The sequence below is a fragment of the Perognathus longimembris genome, chromosome 14 (assembly GCF_023159225.1).
Source record: "Perognathus longimembris pacificus isolate PPM17 chromosome 14, ASM2315922v1, whole genome shotgun sequence".
In the NCBI taxonomy this organism is placed as follows: domain Eukaryota; kingdom Metazoa; phylum Chordata; class Mammalia; order Rodentia; family Heteromyidae; genus Perognathus; species Perognathus longimembris.
The window spans coordinates 9653896-9672449 of record NC_063174.1 but is presented as its reverse complement, the minus strand read 5'-3'; the positions used below and the strand labels follow the sequence as shown (position 1 = coordinate 9672449).

The 18554-nt window shown below is 39.7% G+C and overlaps 1 protein-coding gene across 3 annotated transcripts in view; it reads right to left on the bottom strand.

The window, feature by feature from the left end:
* Positions 1-18136, bottom strand: part of LOC125363341 (signal recognition particle 54 kDa protein) — a 71372-nt gene extending 53236 nt beyond the window's left edge. The window contains exons 1-3 of one of the 3 annotated variants that reach the window (XM_048362500.1): positions 17870-18131; positions 12427-12562; positions 7104-7214 (exon numbers count right to left, since the gene is read on the bottom strand). In XM_048362500.1, the coding sequence (XP_048218457.1) occupies positions 7104-7181 (78 nt within the window). In that variant the 5' untranslated portion in view covers positions 7182-7214; positions 12427-12562; positions 17870-18131. Of the gene's footprint in view, positions 1-7103; positions 7215-12426; positions 12563-17869 lie in introns of all 3 variants that reach the window. The other 2 variants (XM_048362504.1, XM_048362499.1) reach the window with 2 other exon arrangements.
* Positions 18137-18554: the final 418 nt, after the last annotated feature.

Here is an 18554-nt window from a genome sequence, read left to right as displayed (position 1 = left end):
CTGTAGCTCAAGTGGCAGAGCACTAGCCTTGAGCAAAAAAGCTCAGGGACAGCACCCAGGCCCTGGGTTTAAGCTTCAAGATTGGTACCCCAAAACAAAAAATCCAATGTCTGATGAGGTCTGTAGACTACCATAGCTTAATAAAAAATTAAACAACAGCTGGGAAAGATGAAAAGTTCTTCAGTTACCTTTGGAGAGAAATATCCATCATAAATCATCCTATGTAGTTTTACAAACCAAGGATTAACCACCAGTTTCACTGCTATTTAAAGTAATAACAATAAAAATAATACCCAAGACAAAGGAAGTTACTAACACAGTCGATATTGCCATGGGTATTTTCTATGTCACAGAAGAGCTCTGATTCATAGTATCTACTTTCCCTAATTGGGCAACCTGGAAGAAAATGTGACAGAAGAGAATTTACCCATCTTAATCATTTCTGGTCAGGAATAAAGTTAGTAAGGAGACTATCTTCCACTAAGAACTCACTATAGTATATACTGGGTGTGTGTATGTGTGAGTGTGAGTGCTTGCACTTATACAATAAAATATAAACTCCACAAGGGGAGGAATTTTAGTATATTTTGGTCACTGGTCATCCCTGGTACTAGCAAAATGTCTGCAAAATACAGGCCCTCAAATATTTCTCGAACAAATTCAGTCCATCGACTCACTTCATATGCCCTACAGATACTCTAAAAATTGACAAAATTATCTAGGCACTGGTGGCTCATGCCTGTAATCCTAGCTACTCCAAGCTACAGAAGGCTGAGATCTGAGGTTGCACTTGAAGCCAGCCCACGTAGAAAAGTCCATGAGACTCTTTTAAAAAAAAATTTTAAATGGCAGTGCTGAGGCATGAAGTCAGGGCCTGGACGCTGTTCCTCAGCTTTTGTGCTCAAGCCAAATGCTCTACCACTTAAGCCACTACTTCTGGCTTTTTGGTGTTTAAGTGGAGAAAAACAGTCTCAGGAAACAAAAATAAAATATCAGCTCCTCTGGGACACACCCCAAACCAGTAGACAGAAACAAAGAATCAAAATTAAATCAGAAATAGATGAACTAGAGACCAAAAACAAGTATAGAAAGAATCAGCATAACAGAGCTGATTCTTCAAAAAAAAATAACAAAATTGACAAACCCTTAGCAAATCTGACCAACAAAGAAGAGAACACACCAAATAAATAAAATTAGAGAGGAGAATGGGAACATCATGACAGAAACAAGCAAGATCCAAAACACTACCAGGGAAAACTTTGCAAACCTTTATGCTAAAAATTGGAGAACCTGGAAGAAATGGAAGATTCCTAACAAATATTAATATGCTCAAACTAAACCAGGAAGATTTAAACCAACTAAATAGACCTCTAACAAGTAATGAAATAGAAATGGCAATGAAAGACTTCCCATCTATGAAAAGCCCAGGACCAGATGGATTCACAGACAAATTCTAAAAGGCCTTCAAAGGAGAACTCCCTCTAATACTCTAAACTCTCCAATGAAAGTGAAAGTGAAAGATCATCACCAAACTCATTCTATGAAGCCAGAATAACCCTCATCTCAAAACCAGACAGGAACTAATAAAAGAAAGAGAACTATAGACCCATCTCTTTGATGAATGTCAATGTAAAACTTGTCGATAAAATTCTGGCCAGATGACTTCAATAACCAAAAAAAAAAAAAAAAATCATAACTACGATCAAATGGGATTCATTCCAAGGATGCAAAGCTGGTTTAACATATTCAAGTCAATTAATGTAACTCAATGCATCAAGAGCCAGGACAAGAACCACATGATCATCTTAAAAGATGCAGAAAAAGCATTTGACAAGATTCAACACCCCCTTTATGATGAAAGCTCTGGAGAAGCTAAGAATCCATGGAATCTTTCTCAATATAATAAAGGTTGTGTATGACAAACCCTAGCCAACACTATACTTAATGGTGAAAAGTTAAAACCATTTCCCCTAAAATCAGTAATAATTAGACAAGGATGTCTGCTCTCTCCACTCCTTTTCAATATAGTATGGGAATTTCCTAGCAAGAGCAATCAGGCAGAGGCAAACATAAAGGGTATCCAAATAGGGAAAGAAGTAAACTATCCCTCTTTGCAGATGACATTACCCTGTTTTTTAAGAACTCTCCAAGTTACGTGAGCTGATCTGAAACTTTGACAAAGTAGGAGGGTATAAAATTAACCCACAAAGATGAGTAGCTTGGGCTGGGAATGTGGCTTTGTGGTAGGGTGCTTGCCTAGCATGCATGAAGCTCTGGATTTGATTCCTCAGTACCACATAAACAGAAAAGGCCAGAAGTGGTGCTGTGGCTCAAGTGCCAGCCTTGAGCATAAAGAAGCCAGAGACAGTGCTCAGGCCCTGAGTTCAAGCCCCAGGACTGGCAAAAAAGAAAAAGAAAAAACAGTAGCTTTTCTGTATGCCAACAATGAGAAGAGTGAGGCTGAAATCAGTCTCAAGAAAATCCCCAAAAACGAGGAATTAACTTAACCAAAGATGTGAAAGACCTCTATGATGAAAACTTTAAAAACCTGAAAAAGGAAATTAAAGAAGATTTAAGGAAGTGGAAAAAACCCCCATACTTCTGGATTGAGAGGATTAACATAGTGAAAATGGCAATACTGCCCAAAGCTATCTACAAATTTAATACATTATCCGTCAAAATTCCAACAACAATCTTCAAAGATATAGAAGAAGCAATCCAAAAATTCTTATGGAATAGTAGAAGACCCCAAATAGCAAAAACAATCTCCAGCAGGAAGAACAGTGCTGGGGGAATATCAGTACCAAACTCCAAACTCTAATACAAAGTGATAGTAATAAAAACAACTTGGTACTAGCACAAGATGTCCCTCAGTATGGATGAATGGAACAAGAGGACCAATGGAATAGACTAGAAGACCCAGGAATGAACCCACAAAACCTACACTCACCTAATCTTTGATAAGGGAGTCAAAAATACAGGATAGAAGAAAGACAACCTCTTCAACAAATGGTGCTGGGAGAATTGGCTATCCACATGCAGAAAATTAAACTTTGATCCTTATATATCAGCATGTACCAGAATCAATTCCAAATGGATAAAAGACCTCAATGTAAGACCAGATACCCTGAAAATATTACAGGAAAGGATAGGGAAAACACTAGGGCTCCTTGATGTGGATTGAAACTTCCTAAGACCCAGAAACACAACAAATCAAAGAAAGGTTGGACAAATGGGACTGCATTAAACTGAAGAGCTTAAACTGCATGACAAAGGACATAGCTTGCAAAATAAATAGAAAGCCCACAGAATAGGAGAAGATCTTTACTAATTATGCATCAGACAAGGGCTTCGTATCAAAAATATACTTAGAGCTCAAAAAATTAAACCCTCCAAAAACAAATCCTCAAAGAAACCACAACTCCATTAATAAATGGGCTAAAGACTTAAAAAGAGACTTCTCAGAAGAGGAAGAAATAAGAATGGCCAATAGACACATAAATAAATATTCAACATCTCTGGCCCTAGAAGAAATGCAAATCAAAACAACATTGAGATTTTATCTCATTCCAGTTAGAATGACCATTTTCAAGAAAACTAGGGCTGGGAATATGGCCTAGTGGCAAGAACGCTTGCCTCATATACATGAAGCCCTGGGTTCGATTCCCCAGCACCACATATAAAGAAAATGGCCAAAAGTGGCCCTGGGCTCAAGTGGCAGAGTGCTAGCCTTGAGCAAAAAGAAGCCAGGGACAGTGCTCAGGCCCTGAGTCCAAGCCCCAGGACTGGCAAAAAAAGAAAGAAAAAAAAAACTAACAGTACAGATGCTGGTGGGATATGTATAAAAGGGAATGCTACTACACTGTTGGTGGGAATGTAAACTTGTAAACCACTCTGGAAAGCAGTATAGAGGTTCCTCAAAAGATTAAACAGAGAGCTTCCCTATGACCCAGCAATTCCACTCCTGGGCATTTACCCAAATGGCCACAACAAGCCTCTGCACTAAAGCCACCAAGCACAACCATATGCATTGCAATATTACTTACCATAGCCAAGATGTGGAATCAACCCAGATGCCCCTCAGTGAATGAATGGATCAAGAAAATGGTATATATAGACAATGGGATTCTGTGTTTCCATCAGAAAGAATGGCTTTGCCCCATTCCCAAGGAAATGGGAAAGACTTGGAAAAAATTACATTGAGCAAAGTAAGCCAGAACCAAAGAAATACAGGTGGTATGGCTTCCTTCATTTGTAATAACTAGACTATGTCTAATTATAGACTACAAATAATTAATCCAATGGATAGTAAAAGACAAATAATTACACTTGGACATGATTAATTAAACAGTACTCTAAGCATTCGCATAGTGAGAACAAAGGAGGATATTCTTAGGAGAGGATCACAATGGTCATATGGTGATATGTGCTTATGATCATATAAAATTATGCTTATCAAAATGAACTCCAAGAAATGGAAACAGGTTTTTTATTGTACTGTTTGCAGTTATTTGTTTCTTTACTTTTTCCTTTGGTTTAATCTCTTTTGTCACTGTTTTTGATTTCTGAATCCTTTGCCTTGTATAAGTTTATCTGATCTGGGAAGGAAAAGAGGAATCAAAGAAATGGTGGGACAAAGGGTGAACAAATTCAGCAGTGATACTCACTAGACACTATGTTGGAAATGAATTTTACAACTTGGGGGGAGGGGGACTGGGAGGGGAAAAAGTAGGAGAAAATGAGGGAGGGGCTAATACCGTTCAAAAAGAGAAGTACTCATTGCCTGACTTATGTAACTGCAATCCTTTTGTACGTCACCTTTACAATAAAATTTTTAAAAAGAGAGAGTCTCAGGACTTTCCTGCCCTGGGCTGGCTTCAAACAGTGATCTTGAGATCTGAGCCTTCCCAGGAGCTCAGACTCTTAATCTCCAATTAATGACCTAAAAAAGCCAAAAGTGGAGCAGTGGCTTTAGTTGTAGAGCACTAGTGATGAGAAAAATTACTCAGGGACAGCACCCAGGCCCTGATAAAACTGATTTTCATTAGGGAGATTTCTCTTTGTTAATTTGCTAGAAGAACAACACCAAGAACAAAAACGCTGCCAATTAAAAAACAAAAACAAAACAGCTGCTAGGTGCTGGTGTCTTATGCTTGTAATTCTATCTACTCAGGAGGCTGCTATCTGAGGATCATGGTTCAAAGGCAGCTCAGGCGGGAAAGCCCAGGCAGGAGACTCTTACCTCCAATCAACCACCAGAAGACTGGAAGTGGTATTATGGCTCAAAGTGGTAGAGTGCTAGCCTTGAGCAAATGAACTGAGTACGGAGACCCTGGGTGCACAAACCACAATCCACTACCACCACCACAACAAAACACAGCTGTTCCTCTACCTTCCACAAAGCACTTTTTGAATTTTCTTTTTTGTGTGTGTATGTGGAGTGTAACACAGGGTCTCGCTACAAAACCCAAGTTGGCCTCAAATTCACAATCCTCCTGCCTCAGTTTTCTGAGTGCTGGGTTACAGCCATAGGTCATCACTACACCTTTTTTTTCTAGTAATGGGATAAGGGTAAGAGCTACACAACAAGGAACAATTGCTGGAAAACTGTTTTTTCTTATTCTACATTATAGGACTAAACAATGATTTGTTATTTAGTAATAATTATTAGGTGCTTGCTTGCAAATGGTTCACCCTTCTGCACAGAATCTTGCCTTGCTGAGAAAAAAAAGGATTACTAGAAAAACTCTTAATAAAGAATTAGGGAAAAATCTACTCTGAGATCTTACAATAAACATGTGAAAGTGATTTCTTGTTTCTGTTAAATAAGAGGTTGGGCTAAATGATTTCTAAGATAGTATCAAAATGATTTAATTCCATTAGTTTGCTCAAAGTGTTGATATCAAATTCTATAGACTTTTTTTTTTTCAAAATCTCCTGGTTAGAAAGTACTTATATAGGACAGGTATGGTGCATACATTTATAATCCCAGATACTCAGAAAGTGGAGATTGAGATGATCACAATTTGAAGCAGGCTCAGAGCACAAAAAAAAAAAAAAAAAAAAGCCAGACCCAATCACAACAAATAAGTCAGGTATGGTGGTTCATGCCTGGAATCCACACTATTTAAAAGTCTCCTGGCAGAAAAAGTTCCAGGAAGGCCAGTCCTTCAAGATACTATTTGCCACCTCAACTACTGAGTTGGCTCAACTATTGAGCCAACTCAAGATACTACTTGAAAAAAAAGTAACAAGGGCTGGGAATATGGCCTGGTGGCAAGAGGGCTTGCCTCATATACATGAAGCCCTGGGTTTGATTCTTCAGCACCACATATATAAAAAATGGCCAGAAGTGGTGATGCGGCTTAAGTGGCAGAGTGTGCTAGCCTTGAGCAAAAAAGAAGCCAGGGACAGTGCTCAGGCCCTGAGTCCAAGCCCCAGGACTGGCCAAAAAAAAAAAAAAAAGGTAACAAAACCATTTTTCCACAAGATTTCTGAGAAAATGATCAAATTTACAAATATACAAGTGCTAGTCTTTCATGAAGAATGCTAAATGGAAGTAAGAGAAATCCTAGTGCTGCTGGCTCAAGACTGTAATCCTAGCTGCTCAGGAGGCTGAGATCTGAGGATAGTGAGTGACTTAAGCTAGTCTGGGCAGGAAAGTCCATGATACTCTTATCTCCAATGAACCACCAAAAAACCAGAAATGGAGCTGTGGCTCAAGTGATAGAGCACTAGAGTACCAAAGTTCAGCGACAGTGCTAGGCTCTGAGTTCAAGCCCAAGAACTGGCATATACATACAAAAAAAAGTCAGAGAGAAAAATCAGAGAAGCTTATGCCTAGCAAAGAAGAAACAAAAAGGGCAATGAAGTGTTGATTTGCAGATGCTCTATTTTTAATGCTTTATTTTTCTTTTGTTATTTTTCTAAATTCTCTATAGAAAGGTAAAATTGAAATAGTGGTAAGATAGTTGATTTCTCAATAGAAAACACTACCTTCTGTTTGCTAGTAATATTCAATCTACATGAAATAAAAACTGATTATAATAATCCAGCTCTCCTACACTAGTAATCACGTATATGTCATACAATAGTTCCCATACCTCTTCATTGATGATGGTGGCATTGCTCAATGAGCGCAATGCTGATGTTATTTTTCTTCCAAGGTCTGCTAGAACCATCTTGAAGGCTTTATGGTATACTTAGAAGGAACTCTACAAAAGAAAAAATATTGAATGAAAACATTTGGAAACACATTCATTTCCTATGGCTGAAGATTTTAAAGAAGGTTTTTTTGTTTTGTTTTGTTTTGCCAGTCCTGGGGCTTGGAATCAGGGCCTGAGCACTGTCCCTGGCTTCTTTTTGCTCAAGGCTAGCACTCTGCCACTTGAGCCACAGCGCCACTTCTGGTCTTTTCTATATATGTGATGCTGAGGAAGCGAACCCAGGGCTTCATGTATACTAGGTAAGCATTCTTGCCACTAGGCCATATTCCCAGCCCTTAAAAAAGGTTTAAGTGCAAATGGAAAGTACTCTAGTGTTAAATACTATAATCTCAGCTTCTATGGCCTCAATCTACAGCTTTAAGATACTCATGTCCAAAAATAAAACTGCTAACTGGTTATGATGTCTTAGTTTGAAAATCCAATTAGAGAACCTGTGAATTTTAAATGTCAAATAATATCTTTTGAGGAAATAATGATAATCTCAAATTAATTACTTTCTTTTTTGACAAAAGATTTTGAATATAAATAACTGAATGATAAATCATATGCATTTTTTTTTCCCGCAGTATTAAGAGTTTGAAGTCAGAGTGTTTTCCTACGTAGCACTCTATCACTTAACTATGCCCCAACTCTCATGTACATTTTTAAATAAAGAGAGAAAGAGCTGAGATCCAGGCCTTATGCTTTTGTGAGACAGAGATATGAAATCTCTGAGGCCAGTCCAGCCTCCAGGGTATAAAAGATCCCTATCTCCTTCAATAGCTGCACCTGGTGACTCTGGCCTGTCACTCTTGCATGAGAAGCATGAATAGGATGATTGAATTCCATGCTTTGATAAAACAAATTAAAGCAAAAAGAGCTGGCTCAAGTGATAGAGGGCTTATGTAACAAAGTATGAGGCCCAGAGTTCAACACTGAATATTACCAAAGGAAGACAGAGAGGAGGGGGGAGAAGACAAGTAGGGATGGATAGAGGGTCAGAGAGAGACAAGAAAGAAATTTTTTTTAAAAGATGTGAAATCCCCAGGAATACTGTCTAATATTCCACATTACAGAATTACGCTATTTTTGCTCCTTGCTCTAAACAAAAGACAAGGTTTAATGAATAAATCACTTAACTTTTCTGGTACAAAAACAATTATTGAGACATTAAACTATATGAGAGGCACTATGGAAAGATATATATATGATTTTCATTTATTCTTTTTGACCTATCCAAGGGAAGAAATTATTACTCTGTCCCAATTAAAGCTGCTGCCCAACTCTCCAAACTCTAAAACAAAATAACTTCAAAACTCCCTTTTAGCTCTAAGGCATAAAGGTGTTCGAAAAGAATAGATGTAGTATTACATATTAAGTATGCAAAGAACTCACAGGAAAGTAAAAATTAACTTGCACTCTCTGCCCACAATATACTTATTTTATAGCCCAAGAATGAAGAGCAAAATCCATGTCAGAGAAAATTCCTCATGCTTAATTACTAACAGAAGCAAGTAGTTTTTTGTTGTTGTTGTTTTTCCATGCCTTCTAATTCAAACACTGGCTCTTTCTGGATCTCAAGACTGCTAGTTTGGGGGGCTGGGAATATGGCCTAGTGGTAAAAGTGTTCACCTTGTATACATGAAGCTCTGGGTTTTATTCCTCAGCACCACATATACAGAAAAAAAGCTCGGAAGTGGCACTGTGGCTCAAGAGGTAGAGTGCTAGCCTTGAGCAAAAAGAGGCCAGGGGACAGTGCTCAGGCTGAAGTCCACGACCCAGGACTGGTAACAACAACAAAAAAGACTGCTAGTTTGGGAACTGGAAACGGACACCACTGGCTCTCCTGCTTGTCAATTCATCCTGCCATGTCTGACCTGTCAGGCTCCAAACCTGAGCCAATTCCTTATAATAAATACTTAACTATGGTATCTGTACACACATACACACACTGTGTACACACACACACACACACACACACACACAGAGTATTGCTTCTGTTCTTCTGTAGAACTCTGGCAAATTACTAACAATCAAGGGCTAATGGTCAATTGTTAATGAAAAAATAGGAAAATAATGTGTTTTACTTAAATTGGGTGGCAAATTACCCAAATTTTGGGTAATAGAATTTCTTAATATGTGTAGGATTTGTGTAAATGTAGAAGAGAATGAGAGGGAATTTGAGAAGTGTGAAATGGGATGAGTAGAACTAGAGTCTCTCTAGAAGCCTGGGGCATATTTATGCCTTTCCAATGTACTGAATGCCATAGATCATTGAGCATTATTGGGAAGTAGAAAAGGCAGTAAACAAAATATTCTGGTCAGACAGAGGACAATATACTTAAAAGAAATAAGAGTTATAAAGAGTATTGTGGGCATAGTTGAACAGTTTGGCAAGTGCAGATCCTACTTCAAATCCCGGTACAGCCACCCCCTGCCACACACACACACACACAAAAGTGCTCTGAAAACCACGTTTACAGAGTATCAACTGTCTAATACATGTACTATTGACAGAAAAGTTAACTGTTCAAAACAACCATTTTGGTAATCCTTTCAAGTAATCTAGTCTATTTAGTCAAGCAACATTAGTCAGACATGATTCCACCTATAGAGTACACAGGAGATTAAAAATAAGAAAAACTGGGCTGGGGATATAGCCTAGTGGCAAGAGTGCCTGCCTCGGATACACGAGGCCCTAGGTTCGATTCCCCAGCACCACATATACAGAAAACGGCCAGAAGCGGCGCTGTGGCTCAAGTGGCAGAGTGCTAGCCTTGAGCAAGAAGAAGCCAGGGACAGTGCTCAGGCCCTGAGTCCAAGGCCCAGGACTGGCCAAAAAAATAATAAGAAGAAGAAAAACTGAGGACAAAAAAGCTGACTCACCACCACACAGAGAGTACAGACCTGTGGGAATGAAGAGAGGGAGGAAGGGAAAATGCACTCTGGGATATAAATGCGGCAAGGAAATATCCCAGCTATACTGCCAAAAGTAAAACCAAGACATTTATAAGCAAAGACAGCTAGCACCAGTGTATGTTGAGATTAGAAAAAAAATTTTTTTGCTCACCAGAAGTTGTTTGGTTTTTGTTTTTTTAAAAACAATTACATGGTTGCTAAACTGTAAAACAACCAGGACTTATTTCTAATCCCATACTCATTAAAGGAAATTCTGAAGTAAATATTTTTCATGGAAGAAATAAGGTTCAGACGTTTGAGTTCCATCTCCTTTATCACCGTGTTACCAAGAGTGATGTAATCCTATCATCTATGACATCACAATTAACTTTTTTGAGATCATGTCATAAGCAGATCATTCTACATTTCAAAAAGCTATTCTAAACTCTTAAATCTAAATCTAACCACATGCCAATAGCTCATGTCTATAATCCTAGCTACTCAGGAGGCTGAGCTTCATAGGACTGAGGTTCAAAGCCAATTCAAGCAGAAAAGTCCATAGAACTCTATCTCATTAGCCAGCAAAAAGCTAGGCTGGAGGTGTGGTTCAAGTGGTAGACTGTCAGCTGAGCAAGCAAACCAAGCAGGCACAAAGCCCTGAGTTCAAACACTTGTACTGGCAAAATAAGCAAACAAAAAATATAACTCCCTAAATTAAGTAGCTCTTTTAAAGACTTTTTGTGTTTCCAACTTATATTTCCTCATATAAGTACTTATTAGCAGCATATTTTAAAGTATTTTTCCTTATGAAAACCTGCACTTCAGGAGAAGAAAACACCTAATAATGCCTTTATGCTGTTTTTGCCGCAATTTCAAAAAAAAATGTTTCTGAAATTCCTGGTAACTGCCATTTTAAATCTCACTAACTTCTCATTGCATAAAGAGGCAGAGTCCTCAGAGACACCCTTAAATATGCACTAACCCTCCACACATACCTGAACTTAATCACACTGAACTTCTTGCTATTGCTGCTGGCCCTTTCCACAATGCAATGGTTTTGTTTTCTTGGATAGCATAGTTCCCTCCATTTTTCCCTTCAGAACACTGTCCCAGGTGCCATTTCTCAATGGGATCTTGTTTAATCACATACACATTATTTATATTACTTGTGGTCTATAATTCTGCTATTGATATATAGGCTGCATGAGACAGGAATTTTTGTGTTCTTTTCGCTCTTTCCTGTGTTATTTTCTTTTTTTTTTTTGGCCAGTCCTGGGGCTTGGACTCAGGGTCTGAGCACTGTCCCTGGCTTCTTTTTGCTCAAGGCTAGCACTCTGCCACTTGAGCCACAGCGCCACTTCTGGCCGTTTTCTGTATATGTGGTGCTGGGGAATCGAACCCAGGGCCTCATGTATTGAAGTCAGGCCCCACTTTACCAGTGAACCTGAGATAAGCAGGCCCTGTGAGCAAACCCAGGACAAGCTTATTAGGGCCCAGCCGGTCAAGAACTTTTTTTTTTTCCTGTGTTATTTTCAAAAACTACTTTTTACCTTATTCTAAAATGTACACACTAAAGTGCAAATTCTTTTAATTTTGTTACTAGATGACTCTAAATATAAAATTGGAGTTGTTTTAATTGAAGCACATACACTCAAAGTGCTTGTAACTAAAAAGATTTGTAACAATAAATTCAATAAGGCCAGGCACTGGTGGCTTATGCCTATAATCCTATCTCTTCAGAAAGCTGAGATCTGAGGATTGCAGTTCAAAGCCAGGCCAGGCAGGAAAGTCTGTGAGACTATTATCTCAATCAACCACTAAAAAGCCAGAAATAGAGCTGTGGCTCAAGTGATAGAGCACTAGCCTTGAGCACAAAACCTCAGGGTCAGTGCTCAGGCCTTGAGTTCAAGCTCCAGGATGGGCATGCACTTGCACATGTGCACACACTCTCCACTCCCAAAACTCATTATGTTTTCCCAAGCACTTTGGATACACAGCCTTAGTCCTAGGGAATGAATGATGCCTTAAATAACAGAGCTGAATATCCCAGCTGGAAAACTTCAGGGACAAATTTTGTTGCTATAATAAGAGGAAATCTTATTTTAAGAGCAAAGAAGTGATTCCTCTTCACGGAAGAGTAATGCTATGTGCAGAAAGAACTGTTAAGTACCACTGCAATCAGTATGTACAGGGACTGATCTTGGCCCAAGTCACAAATGCTTCTAACAGGAGCCTGATAGGAACTGGATAGAAAGTGATGGAAACAGGCTCAAGTTTGGGGTACCCTAAGTAAGGCAAGTACAAGGCCAAGAATCCTACTTACCTGTTGCAGTGTGAAGTACTGGAAAGAGCATGGGCTTTGGAGTCTGACAGACTTGGTTTCAAATCCCAGCTCTGTTACATACTGGCTGTGTTACTTTGGGCAATTACTTAATCACTCTGAGCCTCACTTTCCTCACCTGCAAAATGGAGATAATACCATTATCAAGGTAGTTAACCTGAAGGCTGCGGTGAGGATTAAATGAGAGAGTAGATATAAAATTGTCTAGAAGTGCCCAGTCTACATAAACTATTAACTTCCTTTCTTGAGTGTTCTCCACTCTCTCTTTATGATCTAAAGTCCAGAGACATCTTCTGTACTGCCTACTAATGCAAGAACCATCCCTAAAGTCTTTAACACATAGTGCCAATTACAAATAGAGTTGTTGGTCAATAGGAACTATAGTGTCCACAGAGCTACCTTTCTCTACATAAACAATTATAAATACCTCTGTTGGAATCTTGCCTGATGTTAAGATTATATATAATGTAATGACTAGAGATTTCAAATCTTATCACAACAAAATTTCTACACAAGAACATTCTTCTAAGTGATCGTCAATGACCAACTTTTTGAACCAATATCCAGCTTAAGAACTAAATATACAAATATATTAATACTAGTAAACACTTGTTTACTAGTATTATCACTTCTACATAATTTCTATAACCTACTCAAAAGCTCATATTTGCTTTTCTTTTAATTTGCAAAGCACAAATTTATAGTCTAGGAAAAGCAAATGGCCTAAAGGTATTTTATTTGGTAAAATTATTGTTATTTGAAAGCCAGGTGCTGATGACTTGTGCTCATAATCCTAGCTATTCAGAAGGCTAAGATCTGAGGATCGAGGTTTGAAGCCAGCCCTGGGAAGTCTGTGACACTCTTACCTCTAATTAACCACCCAAAAACCAGAAGTGGAGCTGTAGCTCAAAGTGGTAAAGCACTAGTCTTAAGACCAAAGCTCAGAGGCAGCACCCAGGCCCTGAGTTCAAGGCTCACGACTGACCAGAAAAAGAAAAATATATATGTATATATAAATATACACACATTATATATACATATGTATTTATGAGTGACTAATTAGAAATTAGATTTTATTCTGAGTCGATTTAGACCTTCACAGAAAGGATTCAACTCTGTATTTTGTGATTAAGTTTTAAGTATTATCTTTGGCAGTACTGGAGTTTGAACTCTAGGCCTTGGATTTGCTAGGAAGGAACATTACCACGTGAGCAACTCTGCCAGCCCTTTTTGTGTAGGTTATATTTTCGATAGGGTGTCTCTTTACACCTGGGTCAGCCTAGTTCACTATTCTATCTGTGCTTGCCCACATAGCTGGGAATAAAGTCATGTACTATGATCCTCTAAACAGCCAGGATTATTACAAGCCTGAGCCAGGACAATTGGCCCCAAATAATATTTTAGGTACAAAATATAATTAATCCTACTGGCTCCCAATACCCTAGTAACAACCATTAATAATTTGATATATATTCTTAAAGGTTTTATATTCTAGGCATATAATTTAGCCAAGTTCTGATAAATTAAGATTTGAGGAAAAGTGAGGGATATAAAAATGGAATTTTTTTTGGTAAAATATGCTTGCTAGAAAAAAAAATATGCGGGGCTGGGAATATGGCCTAGTGGCAAGAGTGCCTGCCTCGTATACATGAGGCCCTGGGTTCAATTCCCCAGCACCACATATACAGAAAATGGCCAGAAGTGGCGCTGTGGCTCAAGTGGCAGAGTGCTAGCCTTGAGCAAAAAGAAGCCAGGGACAGTGCTCAGGCCCTGAGTCCAAGGCCCAGGACTGGCAAAAAAAAAAAAAAAAAAAATGCTTGTTAGAGCTGAGAATGTGGCTTAGTGGTAGAGTGCTTGCCTAGCAAGCATGAAGCACTGGCTTCGATTCCTCAGTACCACGTAAATAAAAATTTAAAAATATGCTCTATAAAATATTAACAAGAACTTTATACATTGTATAATTATTTTTGTTAAACAGATTAAAAAACAAATATCAAAAATAACATTACCCATCAGCGAATTGAAAATCAAAACTACAGTAAGGATACCTATTCAGTAGGATACCTATAATCAAAAAGACAAATGAGTATTGGCAAGAATGTGGAGAAATCAGAAGTCTCCTACATTGCTGGTGGGAATATAAACTGATACTGTTTTTTAGTATTTGATAATTTCTCCAATTAATCACCAAAAATCCTGAGGTAGAGCTGTCACTTAAGTGGTAGAGTGCTAGCCTTCAGTAAAAAAATGCTAAGGGGCAGTGCCCAAGCCCTGAATTCAAGCCCCAGGACTGGCAAACAAACAAACAAACAAACTAAATAAATAAATATATAAAAATTGAGAAGTGAAGTACAGAACACATATCATAATGTGGATAAACTGAGCAAAGCTATAGAAACAAAGTATAATAGTTGCTACCACTTGGGCCACAGCTCCACTTTCAGATTTTTGATTAGTTTATTGGAGATAAGAGTCTCAAAATCCTAGCTACTCAGGATGATGAGATCTGAGGATCCAGTTCAAAGGCAGCCCAGGGCAGGAAACTCAGTGAGACTCATCTCCAATTAACCACCAGAAAACTGGAAGTGGCGCTGTGGCTCAAGTGGTAGAGTGCTAGCCTTGAGCTGAAGAGTTCAGGGACAGCACCCAGGCCCAGAGTTCAAGTCTACAATGAGGGGGGGGGGGGAGTTTCACATACTTTCCTGCCTAGATTGGCTCTGAACCTCAACATCCTGAGTAGCTATGATTAAGGTGTGAGCCACCAGTGGTGCCTGGATCAAAACTATAAAGAATCTAAGTTGTTGCCAGATTCTGGTGGCTCATGCCTATTTTTCTAGTTACTCAGAAAGCTAAGAAGACACAAGAATTAAAAAAAAAAAAAAGCTCAACAGCAACAGATGCCTGAACAGTGGGCTATTTCAATTACTTTTAAATAATGCCTACTAGCTAAAAATTTAATGTTCAGTCAAAATGCCCAGGAGCATTAACTTTTTTTTTTTTTTGGAGAAGTAGTCTCTCTAAATTCTTGATTAGAAGTGCAAAACAAGACAGTGATGTTTTGAAAAGCTTCACTAGTCTGATGTGCAGACAGGTTTAATTATTATTGCATTAAGCAATGAAAACAAGGGAAGAGAAGCTTGAGGCCCTGAGTTCAAGCCCCAGAGCTGACAATAATAATAAAAAGGAATACACAAAGAAAGCATTGAAGTGAAAATCTGCTCTATACCTGTAAGGTACCTTTAAGCAGAATGTGGCAGTATGTACATGTAGTCCTAGCTACTTGCGAAGCTACAGTAGGACTATCACTTGAACCAATGGGTTAAAAGCCAGTCTGAGCAACATACACCACAACCAAACATATATAATATCTATACACATATACATACACAGTAATAAAAGTATGAAAGACAATGTAGCAAATGCATCAGGAGAAAAAGTGAATCAGGAGACTACAAACACTAACTAGATAACTAGAGTCTGGTAGGGAGAAAATGTGCACTTCAAGTAGGGGAAAAGAAAATAAATGTCAAGAGCTGAGGACCAAACTCAGGGCCTTGCGCTCTCCAGGCAGGCGCTCTTCTGCAGAGCTTAATCCCCAGCCACCAAGAAAATAATTTTTTTTAATGAAGAAAAATTACTATCTTTCTCTAGTGTCTTACTATATAGTCCAGAGGCAGGTCCAGATAAGAACCCAGGAGCACTCTTTTATGTGGAGGATTTAAAACGTAGTTTGCAGGGCTGGGAATATGGCCTAGTGGTAAAGAGCTCGCCTCATATATGTGAAGCCCTAGGTTCGATTCCTCAGCACTACATATATAGAAAAAGCTGGAAGTGGTTCTGTGGCTCAAATAGAGTGCTAGCCTTGAGCAAAAAGAAGCCAGGGACAGTGCTTGGGCCCTGAGTTCAAGCCCCAGGACTGGCAAACAAAACAAAACAAAAACACAGTTTGCACAGTACCCCATATTAAGATTAAAAAAATAGCAAACAATCATATGAGAAATTCGAGTTAAGAGCTTCAAGGGAAAATATCTCCCTCCTGTTTTGCACCACCATTGCTATGTTCTAGGTACTATGCTAAACATCTTTATTCTTACATGCCTGTTAGCTAGAAAGGAAACTGAGGCTACATGAAAACAGCAACTTGCTCAGGGCCACAAACTCAAGGTGCACAATAACATCTCTATTCTGTGACTCTTTATGCGTAAGCAGAATTTATCATTATTCATCTTTTCTGCATCTGTGTGTGTGCATGGGCGCGTGCACCAGCACTGGAGTTTGAACTCAAGGCCTTGTGCTCACACTTGGATTTTTTTACTCAAGGCTGGTATTCTACCACTTGAGCTACAACTCCAGTCTTGGTTTTTGCTGGTTAATTGGAGATAAAAGTTTCATGGACTTTTCTGTCCAGGCTGGCTTCAAACTATGACCCTCAGATCTCAGTCTCCTGAGTAGCAAGGATTATAGACATGAAATACCAGCACTGGGCTATTATTCGTCTTTATATAATGTATATTTATGTGTTTCTCTTTCCCCTGAACTGAAAGCTTCTCAAGAGCAGAGCACTATTTCATTCCTGCATTACTTCATTCCCATAGCTAACAGTAAATATTTTGTTAAACTATGCATATGAAAGAATCAGGTGAAACTGGTGTAGGAAAGTCAAAATAAAAAAAAGAAAGAAAGAATCAAGTGAGGATAAAATAAGATAAGAGGTAAAATAAGATAAGAGGTAGGAGCCATGACTCAGTGGCAAAGCATATTCCTAGCAAGCTCTGGCCCTGACTTCAAACCCGAGTACTGCCAAAGAGTAGAAAGCTAGTAAGAGTTTCACGAAATAAACGGTGTCAAAAGATACAGATAAAATCACTAGTCTATTTTATCATTGGCATTCAACGAATACTCCTTGTTCATTTATCTAATGTCTACGATATGCAAAACAGTATGTCAGTATCTTTAACAATACTAACAATATTGTTAGAAATATTAACAATGTTACAAACTCACAGGAACATAAAATCTGGTTCACATCAAAAGGTTTTCAGGAAAGTAGCCAGCCTCATCTAATTCTCGCTCAGGAAAGCAATCAAAAGCCAAAGCCACAAATGCCTACATCTTCCTTGGCTTGCAGACCACTTAAAAGGATCTCTGGACATCTTTCACTAATACTTCCGAAGGAGGGCAACATATAAAAAGGTGCTAGGGCAACTGGGGCTCGGAGATGACAGTCGGAGGCGAGGGAAGCAGACTCTCCGGAAAACTTCCAAAGGAGGGCAGCTTATAAAGTGGGGCCGGAGCACCTGGGGTTCGGAGATGACAGTCGGAGGTGAGGGAAGCAGACTCCCCAGTGTGCCCCGTCCTTAACCCAGTCTGCGGCTGCCCCATCCGCCCCTCGGTAGTCCCCATAGATTGGAAAACCAACACTTACCGCAGAAGCACCACTAACGCCGTGGCCCTAAAAGGGCCGGGGAGTCCTTGACGAGGCCCCACACCGGAGGAGGAAACCCGGGAAAACGGGGAGCAGACCAGACAGCTACGCTCCCACCACCCGACCTCGCGAACTACATACACTAGGGTCCCAGCGCCCAGCCCGCGAAGCCAACTCCCACCAGCTGGAAGACCGACGACTTGCCACCGAACCTTCCGCCCAATGAGGAGACGTCATCACTCGGCGTAGTCCAGCCTTTCATGAAAGGAGGCACTTCCGCTTCCGGGGCAAAGTGCCGCCCGTCTTAGGTTCGGCTTCTAAGTGCATGGTTCTTTGCTTAGACTGGCTTCTGGCTTTAGTTTTCTACCCGTGAATAATGGAAGCAGGCAATGAGAAGATAGACTAAGTCTCTCTGGATGTATTCTCTGGGGTGAAAAAAAGACAGGGTGACAAAACTGTTGAGGTGCACGTGGGAACTCCGTAGGGGGCGGGGCTGAAGGCTTCTGCGGTGGAGACGAGGTGGGCGGGCTCTGTGGTAGGTTGGCGGGGGGCGGGGGGGTGAGGGTGAGAGATAAGTGGCGTCCTACTGTACGTGACGTGCGCAGAGCCACTCGGAGCTGGGGGACGGGGGGGAAGGAGAGGGGCGGGGCGGCGTGTCCAACGGCGCGTGCGCACTGCCGAACTT